This window comes from Lontra canadensis, unplaced genomic scaffold (assembly GCF_010015895.1).
Source record: "Lontra canadensis isolate GAN:19392208 unplaced genomic scaffold, GSC_riverotter_1.0 scaffold42, whole genome shotgun sequence".
In the NCBI taxonomy this organism is placed as follows: Eukaryota; Metazoa; Chordata; class Mammalia; order Carnivora; family Mustelidae; genus Lontra; species Lontra canadensis.
The window spans coordinates 2,317,772-2,339,363 of record NW_022631036.1 but is presented as its reverse complement, the minus strand read 5'-3'; the positions used below and the strand labels follow the sequence as shown (position 1 = coordinate 2,339,363).

The 21,592-nt window shown below is 35.5% G+C and overlaps 1 protein-coding gene across 6 annotated transcripts in view; it reads right to left on the bottom strand.

The window, feature by feature from the left end:
- Window positions 1–886: 886 nt before the first annotated feature.
- Window positions 887–21,592, bottom strand: part of MAP4K5 (mitogen-activated protein kinase kinase kinase kinase 5) — a 112,632-nt gene continuing 91,926 nt past the window's right edge. For 2 of the 6 annotated variants that reach the window (XM_032871150.1, XM_032871152.1), the window contains exons 22-34: window positions 21,431–21,510; window positions 21,064–21,124; window positions 18,936–18,938; window positions 18,059–18,173; window positions 17,408–17,466; window positions 15,071–15,174; window positions 13,929–14,106; window positions 12,471–12,539; window positions 10,482–10,574; window positions 9,603–9,640; window positions 7,404–7,474; window positions 3,912–3,967; window positions 887–2,516 (exon numbers count right to left, since the gene is read on the bottom strand). In XM_032871150.1, the coding sequence (XP_032727041.1) occupies window positions 2,380–2,516; window positions 3,912–3,967; window positions 7,404–7,474; window positions 9,603–9,640; window positions 10,482–10,574; window positions 12,471–12,539; window positions 13,929–14,106; window positions 15,071–15,174; window positions 17,408–17,466; window positions 18,059–18,173; window positions 18,936–18,938; window positions 21,064–21,124; window positions 21,431–21,510 (1,064 nt within the window). In that variant the 3' untranslated portion in view covers window positions 887–2,379. Of the gene's footprint in view, window positions 2,517–3,911; window positions 3,968–6,016; window positions 6,057–7,403; window positions 7,475–9,602; window positions 9,641–10,481; window positions 10,575–12,470; window positions 12,540–13,928; window positions 14,107–15,070; window positions 15,175–17,407; window positions 17,467–18,058; window positions 18,174–18,935; window positions 18,939–21,063; window positions 21,125–21,430; window positions 21,511–21,592 lie in introns of all 6 variants that reach the window. The other 4 variants (XM_032871154.1, XM_032871155.1, XM_032871156.1 and 1 more) reach the window with 3 other exon arrangements.

The window sequence follows — 21,592 nt, the reverse complement described above, 5'->3', positions numbered from 1 at the left end:
TTTGCATTCCTCTGATCACCAAGGTAGTGGAATGCATTTCCATATATTTACTGCTACCCAGATTTTACCTTTTGTGGAGTGTTTATTCAAAATCTTTTGCCCATTTTTCTATTGAGTTGTCTGCCTTTTTTGTTTTTAAAGATCTTATTATTTTTAAAGTAACCTCTACACCCAGTGTGGGGCTCAAACTCCCAAACCTGAGACCAAGAGTCTCGTGCTCTATTGATTCAGCCAGCCAGTCCCCCGTCTGCCTTTTTTCTTAAGGATTTGTGGAAGATCTTGTATCTTGTGGGTACATGTGGACATATGTAATGCAAGTCTCTTCTCTATTTTGTGGCTTGTCCTTTCCTTCTTATAAGGGTGTCCTTAGATAATGGAGTATCTTAATTTTAATTAAATCCATTTTATATAAACGTTTTCTTTTATGGTCAAAGCCTTAATGTTCTGTTTGGGAAGTCTTTGCTTACCCCAAGTTTGTGAAGATATTATGTTTTATTTTAAAAGCTCTCCCTCTTATGTGGTAGGTTTCCCTCAGATATTTTGTCTTGGTTGTTTTATCATTATTAACAGCACAGGACTATAAGATGACCTGCAGGCTCTGGATGCATGGAGCGGTGTGTTAACTAGGATTTTCATGTCAGGATCTCTTTTAGGTCTTTCCACTTGAACTGGCCAGATTGCACAGAGATTTCACATATTGTTGGGATGGGAAGGTCTGGCTGCCAGGATTCAGTGAGAAGGAGGAGGACACTGATCTTTGTATCTAGTATGTAAATATTTCATTTTTGAGTATGGTCCCTGCCATGGAGTGTATCCAGTGTCCTTCAGTTCAGAGGTCCCCTTTAACATACCCAAAAGAAATAAGCACACACTTACTAAAATCAGATCATATGTGCATTTTTAAAGAAAATTTACTTTATATTTTATTTGCATAACATTTTATTGTTTGCATAGTGAAAAGAACAGAGTCACAAGACTCATAGTCTGGCTCAACCACCAACTTGCTGTGTGAACGGGGTGACTCTCCCAACCTGGCTAAACCCTTATTTCCTCATCTGAAAAATGGGGATGATAATACTATTTTACAGAATTGCTAAAGACTGAAAGATTGTTATACTGTCTTCCTCTCAAGTAACTGCTGAAAATAATCTATACTTCACTATTGCTAACCTCTTGTTCATCATCTCAATGCTAACTGTTCTCAGTAAGTGCATTAAGACAACAGGTACCAAATGTGACACTTTAATTTTGAATACTGACAATAGCAAAAGAGAAGCAAACTCAAAATGGCCCTATCCCTTCTTATTTTTAGAATACTGGTTTTTATAATACTTATTTATACTATCCCATTAGGAATTCAATTTTATTTAAAGATTTTTTTTTCTTAAACCTACTCAAAATGAATACCTACATATGTGAAAAAAAAACCAAGATTACACATGTAGCTGCTTTACAGTTCCCCTCTGGTATAGTATAAGTAAAATACATATCATGGGCAGTTAAATACATCCCCCCCTACATCAGGGATGATAATATATATGAATATTAATTTATTATGCATGATCCCTAATGTAAAAAAAATCACAGGTATATTATACTGCTTGTCAAGAATACATACACATGGTAGTCACATCTAGACATACACACCCCTCTAACAGTATTTCAACCATTATCAATATCTTCTGTATGACCCCGTATATTATTATCGAAAACTCAAAATTCCCTCTTAAGGCAATTCTGGATGATCCTGTATTATAAAATACTTGTGTTAAGCAAAACTGCGTGTATGTACTAACCCAAACACACTGCCTTTAACCCCTCAAAGTACTACTCTTAAAAGGTAAACAAAATTTTTATACATTAAAAAAAAATTTAAGCTGCTCTGAAACCCTCCTCTGCTAAAAGTTACATATATCACACCACTCCAGCGAGAGATTAATAAATAAGGATTAAATATTCTATTTTACAAAAACATACAGAATGGCCAATGTAAAAGTGAAAGGCTTACTTGACAATTTTTTTTATCAAATTATGCTCATTAAGAAGGAATAAAACATGGTATAAAATAAGAAAACTATCACTAAATTTATCTCTCTGAAGATAATCACATGAGTTATCTAAAAATATCATGGCACCCTTGTTACAAACATTATTTTTTTAAAAGACTGTGTTTCCTGGAACTAGAGGACTATTTGTCTCATAGCTTTTATTAAGCAAACTTGATATAACCACCACACAGTGGCAAGAGATAGAACAGCTGTTTCCAGCTACAGAAAATATTGAATTCTACCTTAAGGTACAGATCATTTGAGATATAACCCATAAAAGTTAAAGTAAATCATAGTGTAGTTTGTACTGAACTTAAGACATTTTTTGCTTTCAATGGAGTATGGTCATTTTCTTGTCATTTGAGATCAGTTTTTGTTGTTTAGTAACTATTTTCATGTCCAGCCAAGATGTAAAGATTGCTGTGTGCAGTAGGATTTTCTGTTGGCCTACTTTCCAAAACGACAACCCTGCAATTAAACCAAAACAAAAGGCTTGTTTAAGAGTAAAAATAGAGATTGCATGCTTCACTCAAATACTAATATCAAACAAGGAAAGAGTATCATTGCTCATATTCTCATAAAGATCACAAGTGCACTGTCAAATTCAGCTTTACACTTTATAGCTCAAAAACAAAACTGAATAACAACTGATAAATTTCTGAGTATAAAATACCGAAAACATTTGAGGATAGTCTCATTATCTTACTCCAACTAAAACCAAATTTGCCTACTCATATATGCCAACAGAAAGTATAATAAAGCTTTAGAACACAATTGATTCTAGAACAACATGAAGGTTAGGGGCGCTGACCTCCTGCACAGTTGAAAATCCTGTGTAACTTTTAACTCCCTGCAAACCTAACTCTGAATGGCCTATTGCTGACTGGAGGCCTTACAGATAACATGAACAGTTGATTCAGTCGATTACCACATATTCTGTATGCTCTATGCATTTACATACTGTATTCTTACGGTAAAGTAAGCTAGAGAAAATAGTTATTTTAAAAATTCCTAGGGCAAAAACATTTACAGTACTGTACTGTATTTATTGAAAAAATCTGCACGTAAGTGGACCCATGCAGTTCAAAACTGTGTTGCTCAAGGGTCAACTATCAAGAAGGGGGTGAAAGAAGAACTTAGAGAAGAAAACAGGATCTAAGAGACACCCATCCGAACAGTGATTCTATGAGCAGCCGACACTGGAAGACCAGAGGTTTGTCATCCTCGTCTCACAACTGATGCCTACTACTGTAGCCAGTTTTGCTGCAGTAACAATTTTTGTGGGAAAATAGGAAGGGAGGGTTATTTTATTAGTTGTAGAGTAGATAATGCAGACTTTGGAAAACAAAAACTAGTAAATATTTTCCCTAAGATGGCACAGTTTTAGGATTTGTCTTTCATTTTGATCACAGAGACGATGTAATTCCTTTTAATTGAGACTGACTTCAGAAATGGAGTCAAATGTTTTCTGATACAAAATGATACAAAAATGTCAGGAAAAAACCCATATACTTTTGGGTTTATGTTGTGATAGTTAATAGAAGATAACAAACTAGGAACAAATGATAAAAATGAAGGGACCTGAAATATATCATGGTACTAGGGACATAAACAACTCTATTAACACACTTAGTCTTGGCGGACTATAACTATCTCTAGAATCAGGATCCTCACACTGGTGAAAAGACTGCTTCACCAAATATTTAAATTTTTCTTCTCTGTCTCAATAAAGATACAAGGAAATTTTTCTCAGTTGGTGAGCCCTCTAAGAATCCTATTTGAAACAGTTACAGGGTGATAATATAATTAAGAACACAACTACTGAACTCCTTTGGTAATGAAATTAAACAACCAAACTATTACCTGTCTGATCCCAATAAGCGGAAAACTCTTGTTTCATCTGAAATCTCCTGGGTAACCTATGAAAAGAAAATATCTATAGTCATACCTTTGTCCCCATATTATTTAAATCATAATTTAAAAACCACTTAGAGCAATTATTAAACGTGAGGGTAATTTTTTTTTTTTAAAGATTTTATTTATTTATTTGACAGACAGAAATCACATGTAGGCAGAGAGGCAGGTAGAGAGAGAGGGGGAAGCAGGCTCCGCACTGAGCAAAGTCCGATGCAGGGCTCGATCCCAACACCCTGGGATCATGACCTGAGCTGAAGGCAGAGGCTTTAACCCACTGAGCCACCCAGGCACCCCATGGTAATTTTTGATAGGCTCAGTTCCTCAAATGAAATAAATTTCAGTAGGTTTTGTTTTTTGACTGCCTTATTGGTAAGAAATAAATCAACATTTATAGAACATCTGGTATTGGTCAGGTACTTTCCTTAGAACTCTTTGTGATATATATTATAATTCCCATATTATTTAAAACAAAGAAACAAACAAACAAACAAAAATCTAAGGCTCAGAGAAGTTGAGTAACTTGCTTAAGATCAAATAACTGATAGACCCAGGATTTGAATTCCAGTTTGCTGAACTGCGGAGCCTCCACTCTAACTTCCTTTCCCTCAGTGCAGAAGCTTGAGGTGGCACCCAGATCCCCCCTGACTTCCACAGAGCTGTGCTGGGCACTCGCAAGTCCTCGTGTCTGACTGTAGTGTTACCTATGGTGTTCCTCTGCTCTATTTTCTCCAAAGCTGTAGAAGGTACAAACTCAGGTGCACATACTATTCCGAAGTGTGGGGAGTTTATACTCCTGGGAATAACACTTAATCAAAAGAGACAGCAGTTGGTATATAAATGCACAGCTTCCCATCTTCAAATGAGTCTATTCTGAAATGTGCTCTATACCCTGCCTCAGTGGTCCCTTTAGGGTTAAGCCCTGGCGCCCACAGTGGGAACCAGTTTATTAATATACTATTTGTTGTTTTTTGTTTTTTGCCCCTCTCTTATCTTTTTTTTTTTTAAAAGATTTATTTATTTATTTATTTGACAAACAGAGATCACAAGCAGGCAAAGAGGCAGGCAGAGAGAGAGAGAGGCGGAAGCAGGCTCCCCGCTGAGCACAGAGCCCGACACGGAGCTCAATCCCAGGACCACGGGATCATGACCCGAGCCGAAGGCAGAGGATTTAACCCACTGAACCACGCAGGTGCCCTATCCCCTATCTATCCTAGAATCCTCATTCCATCACTTGATTTTTGGGATCTACTCCCAATAAACTACCCACACTTGATTCCTGGTCTTAGGCTAAGGTCAGCGTTTGGAGGAGTCCAAGCTACAACAGTGTGGATCTGAACAGGTATAAAAATACTCTGTTATCAATGAATTTTCAGTCTAGCTGGGAGGACAGAACTAATAACCTTGAAGCAGGAAGTTAATAGTTCTATACTACTGATCTGAATTTGAATTGAACTGATTCTCAGAGTATTAAGTTCAGAAATGTTCCAATCATTGTCGTTGAATGGTTGAGCATTAATTGATGAATATCATAGGCCCAAATGAAGGATGAGAAAACGAAAGAGGTAAGCAAGATGAGTTTTTTCCTTAAATTTTTTACTAACATATAATGTATTATTAGCCCCAGGGGTACAGGTATATGAATTGCCAGGTTTACACACTTCACAGAACTCACCAAAGCACATACCTTCCCCAATGTCCATAATCCAACCACCCTCTCCACACCCCCTCCCCCCAGCAACCCTCAGTTTGTTTGTAAGATTAAGAGTCTCTTATGGTTTGTCTCCCTCCTGTCCCATCTTGTTTCATTTTTTTCCTTCCCTATCCCCCAAGCCCCCCACTTAAGCAAGATGAGTTAAAAATAGGACATAGAATTTGTATGTGATACAGTAAGAAACAGATATTTTCTATAGATTTCTAACCACAGGAGTGACACACTGAGAAAAGCATCTAAGGACAATTAATTTTATGGCAGTAAGTAGGACTGCAGGTTTCATTAAATGCAGGGACCTGGTGACATTTAGTGACATGATAACTAGATAAAACCGACATACCAAAGACAGCTGATTTATGCTGTTTTCTCATGGAAGCATTCTAACTCCAAACGCATGTAAGAGGTACAAATAATCCGTCACATATAAATATGAGCATGCATAAAAATAAAGGTAATTCAAATTGAAGACTTTCAGTTTTAAAATAAATCCCAAATGTGTGACACAATGGTGTAAAAGAATTACAGAGGTACTCATATGAGTAGGAAATGTCTACATTAGTATCATCTTAACTATTAGGATTCCTCTCTCAAGGCGGGATGCCAAGTCCCTCTCCTGCATGAAATGTAGCCTGATTATCTCAACTAGAAGTGATTTTTGAAGACACTCCCTTCAAATCCAGACTCTGCCATTTATCTAGTCACTTAACTCTGAGCAAGATAACTTAACCACTCTGTGCCTACAAAAAATGGAGAAATGAGGGCTCAGTCGGTTAAGTGTCTGCTTTCAACTCAGGTGATGATCCCAGAGTCCTGGGATTGAGCCCCGCATCTGGCTCCCCCAGCTTCTCCCTCTCCCTCTGCTGCTTGTGCTTTCTCGCTTGCTTACTCTCTCTCTCAAATGAATAAAAATATCTTTTAAAAAAATGGGAATATGAATAGTACCTAACCCCATTGGATTATCGGCTTTAAATAAGCTAATACTTTTTTTTTAAAAAAAGATTTTATTTATTTATTTATTTGACAGACAGAGATCACAAGCAGGCAGAGAGGCAGGCAGAGAGAGAGAGGAGGAAGCAAGGTCCCTGCAGAGCAGAGAGCCCGATGCGGGGCTCGATCCCAGGACCCCGGGATCATGACCCGAGCCGAAGGCAGAGGCTTTAACCCACTGAGCCACCCAGGCGCCCCATAAATAAGCTAATACTTATAAAATGCCTAGAACACAGATGTTCTAAAGGTTTGTTATTATTTATAATTATACTTCATTATGCCTTATAGTGCTATAATAATAGTGTCTTACATGTTGTTGTACTCAATAATTTACTAAATGAGTTAATAGATTTTTCCTTAGTCCCGTGATCTAATATATTGTAACTTAGAATTTTAAATATAATATTTAAAAAGAAGCTATACATTTATTGATTATGGAAAGACTTACCAACTTCAGAGAAGTTTAGTAACCTTAGCAATCACATTTACAAATTACAAAGTAGAGAACTATAACTGTACAAACTCATGTTTGACAATCCCTTGAGGCCACTGAGAATCATACAATGAATACAAAAGAAAATTATCTGAAGGGGAAATACTGGCAATTTTGTTCTACCAGTTCATAGCACTAAAGGCACTAAACAGAGTAATGTGGGTTCAGAAAGAAAATGCATAAAATGAGTGTTTCGACATTTAAAATCTTTTGTGGAAATCACGGGAGGTAAAGTGAGAAGCCTTACCTCATCTGATTTGAAGCTTTTACCCTGCATTCCATGTTTCCAGAAAGCCAACACACTATCTTGAAGGCATACTAAAAAAGATTAGAGAGAACTGAAACTAAAAGCACAGAGTAATTCATTATACATTTCCTTCACCGTTTTAAATAAATACTAACGTAAAGCTCTCCAAGTGCTTGGTGCAAAATTCCACTGTCTAGACCATCAGTTCCCAACATTTTTGTGGCTAAGCCATGCCTAAGCCCAAATAATTTATTGAGGCAGGGTCATGCAAGTTTTCAAAGATATATATAACCAGCATTCATTTAAACATGGGCTAACTTCTACTGACCTGGATATCAACATTGATTTCTCTTTCATATGCTACCTTTTGTCTTAGATGAATAAAAAAATAAAACATATATAATTGGGTTTTTGGATCAAAAACATGGTTATTTAAGTACTGTCATACAATTACAAGTAGCTATTAAGGAAGCATCTTTTATTTATACTTACATTTCCCTACTGCAAATTTTATTTTAAAACAAAAACCTGTCTTAAAATCCAAAGTGTAACCACACACTGAGTATTTATGATCTGTAAGCCAATTCTTATTCAGAGGGGCTCCCAGTTGTAGTTCTCACAGCTGCGGCCTTCAGTCCCCCAACCCCCACCCACCTCAGGCCTCTGGAGCCCCCTGGGCCTTTGCCCTGGACTTGGAGGCCCCACTGTCCACAGGATGGTTCACTGACAAGCTTGCTCAACTTCCCAATGGCTTTGGATTCAGGAGTGACCATGACCCCAAAGTGTGTCCACTGTATAACATGCCACAGCCCCTCTGACTCCCTACCTATCTCCCCAGTTCTCCTGGTGTGGCCTGAAGGTCTTGGAGGGAAACCTGTTCTTGTGCCTTGTCCATCTCTATCTTCTGCTTGGTTTCAAGCAGGCTAGGCTAGAGGCATCCTTATGGGGTAACTCAGAGGTTTAGAACTAGAGTGGGCAGGCTACACAATTTTCGGGGAGGAGACCGGCCCTTCCTGGCAGGGGGCTTCAGTCATTGAAGTGCAGACAGTGAGGGAGAGAGCCCATTTGATTTTGGAGAGTTAGCCACATACCCTACACAGTAAAGGTAAAGAGAGAAAGTGACTGAAGCGTTTTGTTTCGTACTAGAATACGGACTCTGTAAAAAGTTAATGTAAGAATGTTCTGGGAATATAAGTTAGCTCAATAAAAATAAAAGTATATTACAGTAACAAATCACATGCTTTACTGTGACAAATAAAAACTTAGTTACTAGTTTTATTTTTAAAAGGTGATTTAAAAGGTCTTTTTTTTTTACCCAGGAGGATCCTTGTAATTATTTCCAAGTTCACTAGCAAGAGAGGTGGTAGCTTAAGAGGAACAAACTTCTGTGTAACAATTAGAATTCCTTGAAAAATGTGACACATATGAAAAAGTTTAGGTACCAGTATGTTTCAGTTAAAATGAAAAGGAACTAAAGATCTCTATGTCAGAATCCCTACTGAAAATATTAAATCTTGGAAAGTGGTATGCAATATCCAGCACATAAAGGAGTGAAAGAAGAAACTAGTTTCAAAATCCGTTTTGTCTGGCCATCTACAGAACATTTAAGTTTCCTGCTTCAATAAATTAAATTTTCCAGGTGCAAGCAAATTACTTTTATTTAAAATGTTTTACACAGAGGGATGAATGTACTTTGCAAAAGGGCAAAATTCCAGTTGAGAAATCATTAAAATATTTAATAGATAAAACAGAAACTTTCTAAATGTTGAGAAACACATTTTTTAAGAATATGCATTTAGTTATGAAATACATGTATTTTTTATGGCCCAAATGAAAATTGCCAACTTTGTTTTTAACTATTTTTGACTTATATCATATATTGTCCAAAATACTTCCAGTTATGGTATTTTTTCATAAGTTCTATCATCCCTGGGAAAATATTTACTGACATATAACCAATGAGGATGCAAACAACAATAAAATATAATAATTTTTATCATAAAACCAATGAGTATCCAGAGTAAAATACTCATTGACAAGGAAGCAAATTAAAATGGCATTAGTTTCGAAGTCCTATGGGAAACTAGTTATTTATACATAAGTGGACCTAAAAGCAATTACCATCAACACCCCAACCAGAACTTTACATGGCAAAGAATTAAAGCATATCTAATACCATTAATCACATCACACAAATACCTTTACGATTTGGAAAAAAACTGGAAGAACATAATTCACTTCATGCAGCAAAGGGAACAATGAACAGAAATTTAAAAAATGATTTCAAGTTTTAAATACTCAGGAAACAATAACAGAAGATTTATTAAGGTCTAGACCTACACTGTCCAATATGATATAGCAATTGTCCACATGTGGCTATTAACATTAAAATTACATTGAAATTTATTTTCTTATCTTTAAAAGATTATTTGAGAGAGAGAGAATGAGAGAGCGAGAGAGCGAGAGAGAGAGAGAGAGAGAGCACAAAAGGGAGGTGGGTCAGAGGAGAAGCAGACTCCCCACAGAGCTGGAAGCCTGATGCGGGACTCGATCCTGAGACTCCAGGATCACAACCTGAGCCGAAGGCAGTTGCTTAACCAACTGAGCCACCCAGGAACCCCAAATTACATCAGAATTAAAAAAATTAAAATGATCAGTAGCCACGTTTCAAGTACTTAACAGGTGTGATTAATGACTACTATATTTAAAAGCACACAAAACATTTCCACATCACTGAAACTTCTACGAGACAGTGCTGGTCTGGACAACCCTAAGTATGGAATGAACAAAAAATCAAGTATTCTAAACATATTATTAAAAAAACAGAGGCCTAGGCAAAATAGGTGAAGGGGATGAAGAGGTACAAACTTCCAGTTATAAGACAAGTCAATGGGATGTAAAGTACAGTATAGGGAATAAAGTCAACATCGCTGTGGTAACTCTGTATGGTGAAAGGTACTAACTAGACTTATTGTGGGGATCATTTCATAATGTATAAAATATCAAATGACTATGATGTATATCTCAAACAGGATATTGTATGTCAATATACTGAAATTTCTAAAAAAGCAGACTTACCTACAGATTCAATGCGAAAATCAAAACTTAGCTCGGAGGCCAGTTTCTTACTTGATTTTAGTCTTCCTTGTAGATTTACAATTTTTACAAATTCTTAAAAAAAGAAAAAGCAAATCAAAACCGGAAATGCAAATCTTCTAAAAATAAATGGAACTTGTTATGTGGATTTTATATGGATACAGAACAAATATTTTTAATAAAATTCAACTATTTATTGTCATGATTCAAGTATGCCCACTGAAAAACTGTCATTAATGTGTGTAAAACTGTTTTATAAGACATAAAAGTGCCTTCTTTAGTAAATACTTTTTTTTTCTTTTTTTCTTTCTTTTTAGGATATACTGAACACTTACATTCTCATTTTTTAAAAAGCATGGTGTTTCAAAGTGGCGACCTTAGTGCTCAGTACTTAGCAAATGGGGTTGATTTTTTTCCCTTACCAATTATATAACATATGATAAGTAATATTTGTAGTAATCCATAACTGTAGTATATGAATAATATTGTATAGAGGTACACAGGAGCAACAAGCAGTACTTCTCAAGGGTCATAATTTCTTATAAGTAAACTCTGGGATGGTGAGTATACACAAATCTATTTTTCACCTATTTGTTTTTAATTTAACCATCTTTAACTCTGACTTAGAACACACCCTTTCTCTGCATTACTTTCTTATCTACCATGATTTGTGATTATAGGCCTATCTCTATTGCTGCTTACTAAAACTGATTTATACTGTATAGCTGACAACTCAATTTTAAAGCATTCTGTTCCCTTAAAAAAACCCCCAAAGCTCCAAGAAGTCACCTTTCCATTTACCTTCAATAATTGGGAAATGGAGGGCTCAGCCAATCAAAGGTTTTTGACATTTTTTGATAAAATACATAAATTAATAAAATGAAAACTAAGCACAATTTATTTTCTTTAGATTTACAGAAAGTTTTTAGGGATTTCAGCACTAAATGTTCAACATTATTAATATTAAATTTTGATGATTTACTTAATCACTACTGAACTTCCTACTTGTTTGGATAAAAAAGAATTTATCAAATTCACTTAAAAGTAACAGAATAACACTTCAATCTTACCAGTACTTAAAGAATCAAAAGCACTTAAAGAATGGATGATTGGTGAATGAAACAATTGAGGCTTTGGTTTACTTCTCTATAATATTAGATGATCTTTATGATTCTATAAGGCAAATTCACTAGGGAAGTCTTTAGAGAATAGAAATTAGGACAAAAATACAGGCAAATTCAGTAATAGAACAATTTAAAAAATTTTTAAAATTACCCTGAACACCTATGGACAGGTCCAGTAATTTAAAAATATTGGAATATTGCCAAATTTCAAGTATAATTTTAAGTCTGGGTGAATTTTACCTTGCATTTACTGTATAAAAATAAGTGGGTTTTAAGAAGCAGACTTCTTTGAAAATTGAAATAATTCCTGTTGTTGAAGTTTTTTCTGCTTCTCAACTGCTTATAGTACAATATACTTCTATCACTAACATCTCTCCTTGCATCAAAAGAATCATGAGCAGCAGGTGAAGGTGTCAAATCTGTATGTTAGACTCTCACTTCTACAGGACTCTCAAAGTTCATGTCATATGACAAAGTGACTATACTAGTATAACCTTCTATTTTTTACATTAATTACAGTGAGGTAGGAAAAAACCCTCAGTTTTATACAGAATTTTATAAAGAATAGTTTTATACAAAATTTTACCCAAGGGTTATGGCAAGCTGTCCTAATATGTTTCCAAGTAGGTCCAACAAAATAAAGAAAAAGTTAACAGAGAATAGTATTAACAAACAGATCAATTAATTACTATATCCGTAGCCAATTTAGGTTTTTCATCAATTAAAAAAAGTCACCTTTAAGTTAGAAAAGTGAAAATCTTGAATTATAGTATAGTAGAATTAATTCCATTAAAAGATCTGTTATATCAAGTAGTATACTTGGAATAAACTTTAAAATAGTACTTACTATCTAAACACACTAAAACGGTATCTCTCTCCAACTGTGTTACATGAATGGAATCTAACTGTTGGCTGCCTTGGAAGGGGAAAAAAAACAGGGTTACTGTTATATGACATGCTTTAAAAAACAGAACTTAGAAAAGGAACACAAATTCTGAATTTTTTCCGTCATTTAAAACTAGTCTTTAAAATTTAACACAGAAATTATATTTTTAAATATAAGCAAAAGATATTTAATAAGATATTTAATAAGAACGATCAAATTTGATGCTTGTAAAAAATTTCTTCACAAGGCAATAAGGAAATATAACAGTGGTAAGTAACGATATAGTTCTGACTGAACCTTGCTTGACTTCAGATGTAAAAAAAGACTTGATAAATATAGGGTTACAAATAATCAAATAATATACTAGCAAACCAAACAGTAAAAGATCCCCTTCATCTCACTTAATTTGTAGGTTTTTAAAAATTCTTGGTTGATTTGTTTCAATTTTAAAGTTTAAGAATAAACTTCCCAACCTTTTCAGAGCTTTCAATGAGACACATTTGATAAAATCCTAGGGTAGCAAACCATTCTTAAAAAGCACAAGGGCTATTTCCCAGTATCTTTATTTATTTATTTATTTATTTTTAAAAGATTTTATTTATTTATTTGACAGAGAGAGATCACAAGTAGACAGAGAGGCAGGCAGAGAGAGAGAGAGAGAGAGAGAAGCAGGCTCCCTGCCAAGCAGAGAGCCCGATACGGGACTCGATCCCAGGACCCTGAGATCATGACCTGAGCCGAAGGCAGCGGCTTAACCCACTGAGCCACCCAGGCGCCCCTCCCAGTATCTTTAAATGGTAAAGCTTGGAGGTCACACAAGCTTCTAGTCAAGTCTGAAAAGCACTTGAACCTAATGATTCTAGGAAGCATGGGGGGAAAAATGATAGAGCTTCTCTTTGTTTGAGAAACTGATAAAATCTGAAAAATGTCTTAGAAAATTTAAGTATTTAGTAAGTTCAAAAATTAACTGTTAACAACTAAGGCCTTTTTATGTCAGGAATCATTAAAATTTTTTCTTGGTAAAATAATTTGTATCAATTGCCTCAGGCATATAGAGATCATAAACAATATGTACATGTTCTTCTGGACTTACTTGGAAAACTATGTTGACTAACTCTTTGAACCAGCCCATGCTAATTGAGCTTACTCTGCTTCTTCTTCTTCTTTTTTTTTTAAGGTTTTATTTATTTATTTGACAGAGAGAGAGATCACAAACAGCCAGAGAGGCAGCAGAAAGAGAGGAGGAAGCAGGCTCCCGGCTGAGCAGAGAGCCTAATATGGGGTTTGATCCCAGGACCCTGAGATTATGACCTGAGCTGAAAGCAGAGGCTTTAACCCACTGAGCCACCCAGGCACCCTCTGCTTCTTTTAAAATATGTAAAAGTATCAATATTTTAACATAAGGTTAAAAACACTTACCTGCGCCAATTTCTGTAAACCATGAAGATGCAGAGTTCAAATTGATTGTCTCAAACTGAACAACCTGATTTGATTCAGTACCCTTGCTAATAGCTACACAGACCATAGGGTACTCCTGTTCTGGTATAACTAGCATTTCAAAAACATTCAAAGGACTCGGCAAAGGAAAATCAAAGTGCTGCAAAAAATAAACAACAGAAGTATAATTTAGAAATAATCTCCCCTATTCATAATGTTGAATAAAGCCAACAAAAAGGCTTTCTTGATTGATCTACTTCTAATAAAGGACTGCCTCTAAAATGACCATGATAAGGTTCAATTTTCTGTAACAATATGTTTTAGAGAACTGGCCAGATTCATCTTTATGGCTGTGATGCTTCTATAAGTTTATTAACAGAAGTTAAAGAGGAAACATTAACAAGAATACAAAAACCCCTAAACCAAGTAAACACCCATAAATAACTATAAATGTGTAGATCCCAGATAGTAGCATTGAGATCATATAATTTTAAACATTTTATTTGTATTTTTTTTGAGAAGGGGGGGAGGGGTAGGTGGAGAGGGAGAGAGAGAATCTTTATTTTTTTATTTTTTAATTAACATATAATGTATTATTAGTCCCAGGGGTACAGGTCTGTGAATCGCCAGGTTTACACACTTCACAGCACTCACCATAGCACATACCTTCCCCAATGTCCATAACCCCACCTCCCTCTCCCTAACCCCCTCCCCACCGGCAACCCTCAGTTTGTTTTGTGAGATTAAGAGTCTCTTATGGTTTGTCTCCCTCCCGACCCCATCTTGTTTCATTTATTCTCTTCCTAACCCCCCACACCCCCCACGTTGCCTCTCAACTTCCTCAAATCAGGGTGATCATATGATAATTATCTTTCTCTGATTGACTTATTTCGCGAAGCATAATACCCGAGAGGGAGAGAGAGAATCTTAAGCAGGCTCTATGCTCAGCATGGAGCCTAACATGGGAGCAATCTCACAACCCTGAGCTCATGACATGAACCGAAATTAAGAGTCTGATACTCAACCGATTGAGCCACCCAGGCACCCTGAGATCATATAATTTTAGCTTCAGTTATATACTAGTGTTTTCTAAAGAAGAAAACTATAAACAAAGTAATATATACCTTTATCAACATGAACTTCTGCATTGGCTCATACCACTGAAGTAAAACAATTCCAGACTGTAAAGCTCCACAGAGGTATTTATGTCCTGTGTAAGGGTTTCTGACTGGAAAAAAACAAAGCAAAACAGACACAATCAAAACACTGAGTACCCTGATAGGAAAACACAATTAGTTGAGTTCATTAAAAGCAACAACTGAGTAATGCTCATCTAAGCAATGCTGATACATGGGAAAAACAACGAAATGTGGCTTGCCATTGATATCAAAATATGGATGGAAGAAATGATCTGAAGTGATTACATAGCTGATAAAGAAAAATGACTGTTTCTCTTCACAAGGATGATAAAAATAAGTAAAAATGAAATCTTTTTTTTGGCTTTGTTACCCTTTCCTTTTCACTCTCTTATCTCAAATTTTAAATTATGTACAATTGCTTCTAAACATCTTTAATAGACTAGGTTGTTAAACACAGGAACCTTCTACAAGCGACAGTGTTTTAAACAGTAAAACACCTAAACTAGTATGCAACCTAAGGAGCTGTTTTTTAAGTAAACTGACTGAAACAAAGTCTAGGAAGCAAATGAAATCTATGACTTCATCTTTGGCATAGTAATTTACTTAAGGCAAGATGAAAATAACTTTTATATTTTACTAAAGATGTAACTTAACTTGATTCAAATCTACAAAAACTCATAATTGGTCTTTTTTTCTCCCCAATTTGACTCCCATCAACAATGAATACTGATTGTAAAAGTAGTTATTTGCAAATAAGCTCTATCTTAATGTATTTATGAGTTTACACCTTAGATTGTAAGCTTCTAGACCCTTCTTGAGTCTTAGATCTTGGGAATCTGATAACAGACATGGACCTGACTCTACCTAGAAAAATGCTTAAGAAATTTATTTATAACTAAGAAAGTATCCCATGGAACTATGCAGCATGAAGATCAATGAAAAACCTCACTGCTTCAACAAACAGAATTAAATGGGAAGTTAAGAGCCCGGGATCTGAAGTCATGGACCAGGTCTGACCCCAGGTTCTGTTTCTTACTAGCAACATAACAAATATCATGGGATTGTCTGAGGGTTACATGAGGTAAAATAATTATATATTAAAAAATTCAACCTTGCTCCAAAGGAAGTCTGGCATTTGCCCTCCTTGTAGGAAGTAATCTCAAAGCCTCAGCAATGTCATGTCTGATAGAAGTGTCTTTGCCTGGGACCTTAGGTCACTGAATAGTCTAACAATATGATTTAGAGTGGGGGCTTGCAACACTGGACATTCTTAGGGGAGGGACAGTCATGCCAAAAAGACCAACAATGTGATTTAGGATAGGGGTTTGTGTCATACGGTATCAAATGACCTTCTGAGAGATTGGACATTGAGATCGGCCATGTGGACAATCAAGCTTATGTAAGGGAGCCCTAATAAAAACTCTGAGTTTTGAGGCTGGAGTATGCTCCATGTGTACTGTCACACATCACTGCCAGAAAAGTAACAGTGTTTATTACTCCAGGGGGAGAGGACAACAGAAGCTCTATGTTTGGTGCTATTCCCAGACTCTGCCCTATACCCATTCTCTCTTGGCTGATTTTAATTTCTATCCCTTCCCTGTAATAAATTGTAACTATGAGTATAACCACTTTCAGTGAGTTGAGTCCTTCTAGAGAATTTTTTTTAAAGATTTTATTTATTTATTTGACAGAGAGAGATCACAAGTAGGCAGACAGACAGACAGACAGAGAGGGAGAAGCAGGCTCCCCATCAAGCAGAGAGCCTGATGTGGGGCTCGATCCCAGGACCCTGAGATCATGACCTGAGCTGAAGGCAGAGGCTTAACCCACTGAGCACCCAGGTGCCCCCTTCTAGAGAATTTTTTTAACATGAGGGTGGTTTTGGAAACCCCCCAAACTTGCAACTGATGTCAGAAGTGAGGGTGGTCTTACGTGGACTGTTCCCTCTAACTTCATAGTTAGCTAAAGTCCTATAATCTCGTAAAGCACTAACCTGTAATGGTTACATAAATGGAAGTGTTATATAAATGGTAAGTAATAAATGGTAAGCTAGGAAATTAGGAGAGATACAACCTCAGGGAGTTTGGTTAAAAAACTCTAGGAACACTATGCTCTGAGAAAGCCTTAGGACTATTATCTCCAAACATTTTTAAGCCATGTCCTGCCACACAGTCTTGTGCTTCAGTGGCCCCTTAACTACTTATTAAAAACAAATGTAAAGCCTACCTTCCTTCCTATTTCCTAAGACTCTCTGTGGTCTTAAAGATTTTTAAAAATGTTCAAAATTCTAATCATCCAGTTTGAGAAATAGCGTTTACTTACCTATGCAACATTTGTGGCAGCCTTTTGTATCAGGAATCTTTGTGGTTAAAGCGAACTTTCTGAAACACAGGACAATATAAATGGACTCTCCTGCAGAGGCTCCCAGACAGTGATTTGTGACTTGGCTGCACCAGAGCCAGTCAAGGAGCTTTACAAAACCAATTGTAGACTCTGGCCCCCAAACTACCTGATTCTCCAGAACTGATAAGACCTGGGAATCTATATTTATAAAACTTTTGTAAGTGGTCCTCCTGCACAGTCAAGCTAAGGAAACACTGATCTTTTGAATTCTACATGAAGTGCACTTTAGTATAAACTACCTTTCAGAATTAAACAAAGGAAGTTTTTTAGAGGGAAAGAAAAACTGGCTATTTTATTTATTTATTTTTAAAAAGATTTTATTTATTTGACAGACAGAGATTACAAGTAGGCAGAGAGGCAGGCAGGCAGAGAGAGAGAGAGAGGAGGAAGTAGGTTCTCAGCTGAGCAGAGAGCCTAATGCGGAGCTGCATCCCAGGACTCTGGGATCGTGACCTGAGCCGAAGGCAGAGGCTTTAACCCACTGAGCCATCCAGGCACCCCGAAAACTGGCTATTTTAAAAAAAAGATACTAATACCCCTCACTCCCAACAGAATTAAAATATTTTATACCTTGGTAGTATGCGATCTGGAAACCTGTGAGTTTGAATATGGGCAGCTAATCCTGGTTTTTTGGCTTGTTCAAACAAAGCTATAAGGTTATGAGAATAGAGTTGAAAGGTTTTTCCTATAAAAGAGAAACATGTTACTTTCATTAGAATCTTTTACAGCAGAAAAACAAGAATTTTCAAGCAAAAGAAAACATAATTACCTTCTATAGTGAGGTAGTCCAGAAATGTTCAAAGAGCCAAGTAAAATAGAAAAACACATACACACACACAAACAAAAAACAAAAACACAGTTAGTATATTTTGAAAGATAACAGAGTTTTAAGAAAGTAGATAATTATGTTTCCTAATACATGAATTAGGTATATTTTGACTAACAGGTGATCTGGGCAGAATATATATAAGCCTTAATTAAGCCAGCACAGAAAGAAAAAACTGTTAAACATTGTTGTATAGGGGACTGAGTTATAATGATGTGCATGTGAGTATTTTAGTATTTAACATGGGAAATTCTGTGAAACTATATTATGCTATCTTTCTGGGATAGACCTACTGATCAAGAATTTATCAAATTACTCTGGTTTAAAATTATGAATGAGGTCTTAAATATAACAACAGATTAAAATACTAAGAAAAGCAAAGCAAACTAATATTATGTGACATAATACCAGGATAATGGGGTTACAATTTCCATATAATCAAAACCACAGGTGTGTTAAGCAGGGAAAGATAAGGAAAACACCTACTGACTCCTTATTATACACAGTTTGGCACTACAACAACACAGAACAAGTATTTATCAGTTTACTACTAGAAAACATAAATATACAGTTGACCCTTAAGCATGAGTTTGAACTCTGTGGGTCTGGTTATATGTGAACCTTCTTAAAAATAAGTACAGTACAGTACTGTTAATGTATTTTCTCTTAGGATTTTCTTAATAAGATTCTTACTTTATTATAAGAATACAGTATAAAACACATATAACAGATAAACATGTGGTAATCAACGGTTTATGTTATTGGTAAGCCTTCCAGTCAACAAGAAGCTGAAAGTACTTAAGTTTTTGGAGACTCATAAGTTACAGGGACTTTCAAGTGCTCAGGGGGTCCGCAACCTTAACCTCTGTATTATTCAAGGGTTAACTGTGTATGATATAGTCTTATGATACAGTATTGAGTCTTATCCTCAACAAAATTCCCTATGTTTTCTTAGAATGCAAACATTTTGCCTGACACCATACCATAGCCTTCCTATCTCCATTCCCCCCAGTAGCTACCTAGGTAGTTAAACACACATGTATACGTATGTGTGCATGTCCACACAAACACAGACCCTTAGGCAGAATGATGTTTTGCCCTATTGAGCTCTGCTACTTACCTGCATTCAGTAGTATTGCTCATTTTAACTAGATATGGAAATAACTAATTTATAGGCTAACTTTTCCCTATTTTCCAAGTGATTATATATATATATGTATATATATATATAAAATAAAATATTATATTTTATATATATAAAATGTATTCTGTGTGGTTTTTAAGCTTATAGCCAAAGGCAGGTATGAGGAGGGATAAAAACAGCTATGAGAGTAAGAGGAAAGTGATTTTATATGTATGCAAATCAGAATTGTTAAACAGAACCAGGTTTAAGTTTATTTTTATAACAGTATATATTAATATTTTGGTGAACAAAGTTAAAAAACTGGGGGAAACATAATTAAAATCAAAGCAATTAAGTACTTTTTCAAGGACCCCAGCTTTTTAGAAGTCATTCATGCACAAATAATATGTTCTTTGTAAACAGTGTCATCAGCTCAGATATATTAATTTCTGAAGAATCTCTATTAGGCAATGGTTAGTGGAAGAATTCAAGTTATAAAGACATACTTAAAATTATGAAAATGACATTTCTTAAATGTCACAATTCATAATGATCACAGTAAGGCTGTGTATTAGCACTGATGCTTTAAAGCATAAGTAGCTGAAAGGTACTAAAAAGCCCAGTAAATAAGAGCCAGGATGTAATACTCACATATAGAGAAAAACTGAAAAAACTTAAGAAATACTAAAATAATTAATTATTCTAAGTAGAGAGAGGGGTGAATGCTATTTTAATAGTTGATAACATTAGGATTATTAAGAGACAGAGAGAAATAATTAACTCTCTTGTATTCTACTATCAGAATAAAAGTGAGCAGCAAACCTCTGGGTAGTCACTTAAATCTAAAATGCAAAAAAATAGGCTTTGGTAGGTAAGAACTGGGGAAAAAAAAAAAAGCACCCCAAATACCACCTACCTGCCTCCCAACAACCACCAAAAAGGAAAACACAAAAATCACAGTTAGAAGAGGCTGCTCTAGAATACACTTGTTTCTAAGAGTTTAAAACATCAGTCCAAAATGGTTATACCATCTGGTCCATAATAACATGAATGCTGTCAGCAAACACCTGTGTAAGCCCTCACTGTGTAAGTGAAGTGTTTGCTATCATCTCATTTAATCCTCACAGCAGCTTCATGAGGCTGGTATTGTTTCCATCATCCTCATTTTACAGTTAAGAAAACAGAGGCTCAGAGAGGATGACTTGCTCAAAATCACAGAGAAAGGAAGCAGCTAAATCCTTTGATACTTTCCCTTCAACTGTTAATTCTCAAAGGCAAATGGTACTAGGATAGTTGGGGGGGGCGGGGTCTGAGTGAAAAGGGGTGGCCTCAGGGGACAATCACTGTGATACTACTTCTTGGGTGCTTAGATCCTGGGCAGATTTGGGAAGTGCCTTAACTGAACACAGGTCCTTTCTCAAGGTTTCTTTCCATTCTAAGTTGGTAGAAAACATCTGCAAGTCTCAAAGTTACTATACTATAGTTACCCAAAGTAATGAATAACATTTTAAAATGCTGTATATTAAAATTACATTTCTCTTGTGTCAATTATAGTTCAATTAAAAAAAGTTTATTTCTCTGCTTGTCTATAGTTAACCTTTCATATTATTTTTGTTAGATACATACCTGATAAGGACATTAAAGTATTATTGATAACATAGAGCCAAGTACATTTTCGTGGAAATAACTATAAAGAAAAAAAGGTAATTAAAATTCTCCAATTTTCATTCCCTTAATGCATTAACTTCCAAATTCCAACAGTCTGAAATAGTATAAAAATTACTATTTTCTACCTTTTAGTAAATTACCAAAACCTTACAGGAAAAAAAAAAAAATCTTGTAGCATGAACATGTAAAGAGTAAAATTTCACCTCCTTAAATATTTAAATCATAAAAATTAAAACTGAGGCCCATAAAAATTTATTTAAAATTAAAAGATTTCTTTTATTCAATGTACCCAAACTAATTACTTGAGTTAAAACTCCTAAATTACCTGTTCCATTGTTGCCTCATGTAGCTCATTGAGATTCAATGTGTAAATACCATCTTCGGTTCCAAAAATAATGTACTGATCTAAAATAGTTGAAATAAATCACCAGAATTTACTATCATTTTCTGAAATAATTTAGTAAAATTGCTTAATACTTTAATTTTT